Here is a 1,117-nt window from a genome sequence, read left to right as displayed (position 1 = left end):
GCCCCCTTGACTTTAACATAGTCATTCTCTTCAATTCTCGATCAAAACCACGGGGCCTTGCTATCTGAAATATAGTAGTGCATGCACCAGGTATAGGCCGTCCCATCGTCATCACATGGTTTTCTTTGGAGTCGTCGTGTACGTTTCAATGCTGGATACAAAGCAACCGGGGAATGGTGGCCGGGGACACCATGTCTTATCAATATCAAATGATAAGACAACATATACGATGTAAACATTTTTGAAGCCTGGAATCGTAGAATAATTGTTTTACGGTAATTTTCATTAAATGTATAAGTAGTAGTATGTTACAGAGAGACGTGGAAAAATAATAAATTGGAAAATCTATCTAAAAGACAAAAGAGAGATCAGTTATCCAATTCCCGCTCTTGGAATCATTCTGCCCGGATCAGAGATTTGCAGCTATCCAATTCTCAAGACAGGGAAGGGAACATGACTGTCTTTAATCTTTTTTTTTTTTGAGGGGGAACTGTCTTTAATCCTGTGTCCTAGCAAATGATGGTCTTCCTTAAGTCTGGTTCTCCAAGACCCAATAGATTGGTTGATGCCTTTTAAATATTTTGTTATTTCTTTGCATTGAAAGGTGCCAACATCCAAGAATGAGGATCTCTAGATTGTGCTCTCTAGATTGAACTCTTTAGGCAAAGTACCAGACAAAATTGTTAGACCCTTTTTTTTTGGAGGCAAGACACAATTATTAGACGCTTACAGTGTTTGCTGGACTATTCGGCGCGCAAGGCGGTGAACTGAATTCTTAACGGGCCGTATTCATTCGGCCCATCTGAGCAGGTAAAAGGCTCAGTAGTCAGTACGTACACTAAAAAAAAGATACACTACGCCGCTGGCCGTTGCGGCCGTCCAAAACATTTGGATTTGGGGAAGAAAAATCTCTCGGCGATTCTCCGGCCACCGTCCTCTCCCCGGCGGCGTCTCACCCGATGGCGTCCGGCTTCCATTTCCCGTTACTGCCGCCGGCGAAGATCGCGGAGCAGCTGGTCGAGTTCGATGTCGCCCCCTTCGCCAACCTCCGCGCCGAGCACATCGCCAGCCCGCAGCCCGACCTGCTCCCGGGCGTCCTCGGCCGCTTCTTCGACTA

The 1,117-nt window shown here is 46.1% G+C and overlaps 1 protein-coding gene across 1 annotated transcript in view; it reads left to right on the top strand.

Annotated features, from left to right (window-relative positions):
* The first annotated feature begins 859 nt into the window (after nt 1-859).
* The window catches only part of LOC123132088 (kinetochore protein NUF2 homolog), a 4,765-nt gene continuing 4,507 nt past the window's right edge, over nt 860-1,117 (top strand). The window contains exon 1 of the mRNA XM_044551848.1: nt 860-1,116. Coding sequence (XP_044407783.1) covers nt 960-1,116 — 157 coding nt within the window. The 5' untranslated portion in view covers nt 860-959. The remainder of the gene's footprint in view (nt 1,117) is intronic.

Source organism: Triticum aestivum, chromosome 6A, assembly GCF_018294505.1.
Source record: "Triticum aestivum cultivar Chinese Spring chromosome 6A, IWGSC CS RefSeq v2.1, whole genome shotgun sequence".
NCBI classification, from domain to species: domain Eukaryota; kingdom Viridiplantae; phylum Streptophyta; class Magnoliopsida; order Poales; family Poaceae; genus Triticum; species Triticum aestivum.
The sequence above is the reverse complement of the archived record's forward strand: the minus strand, read 5'-3'. Positions and strand labels throughout refer to the sequence as shown.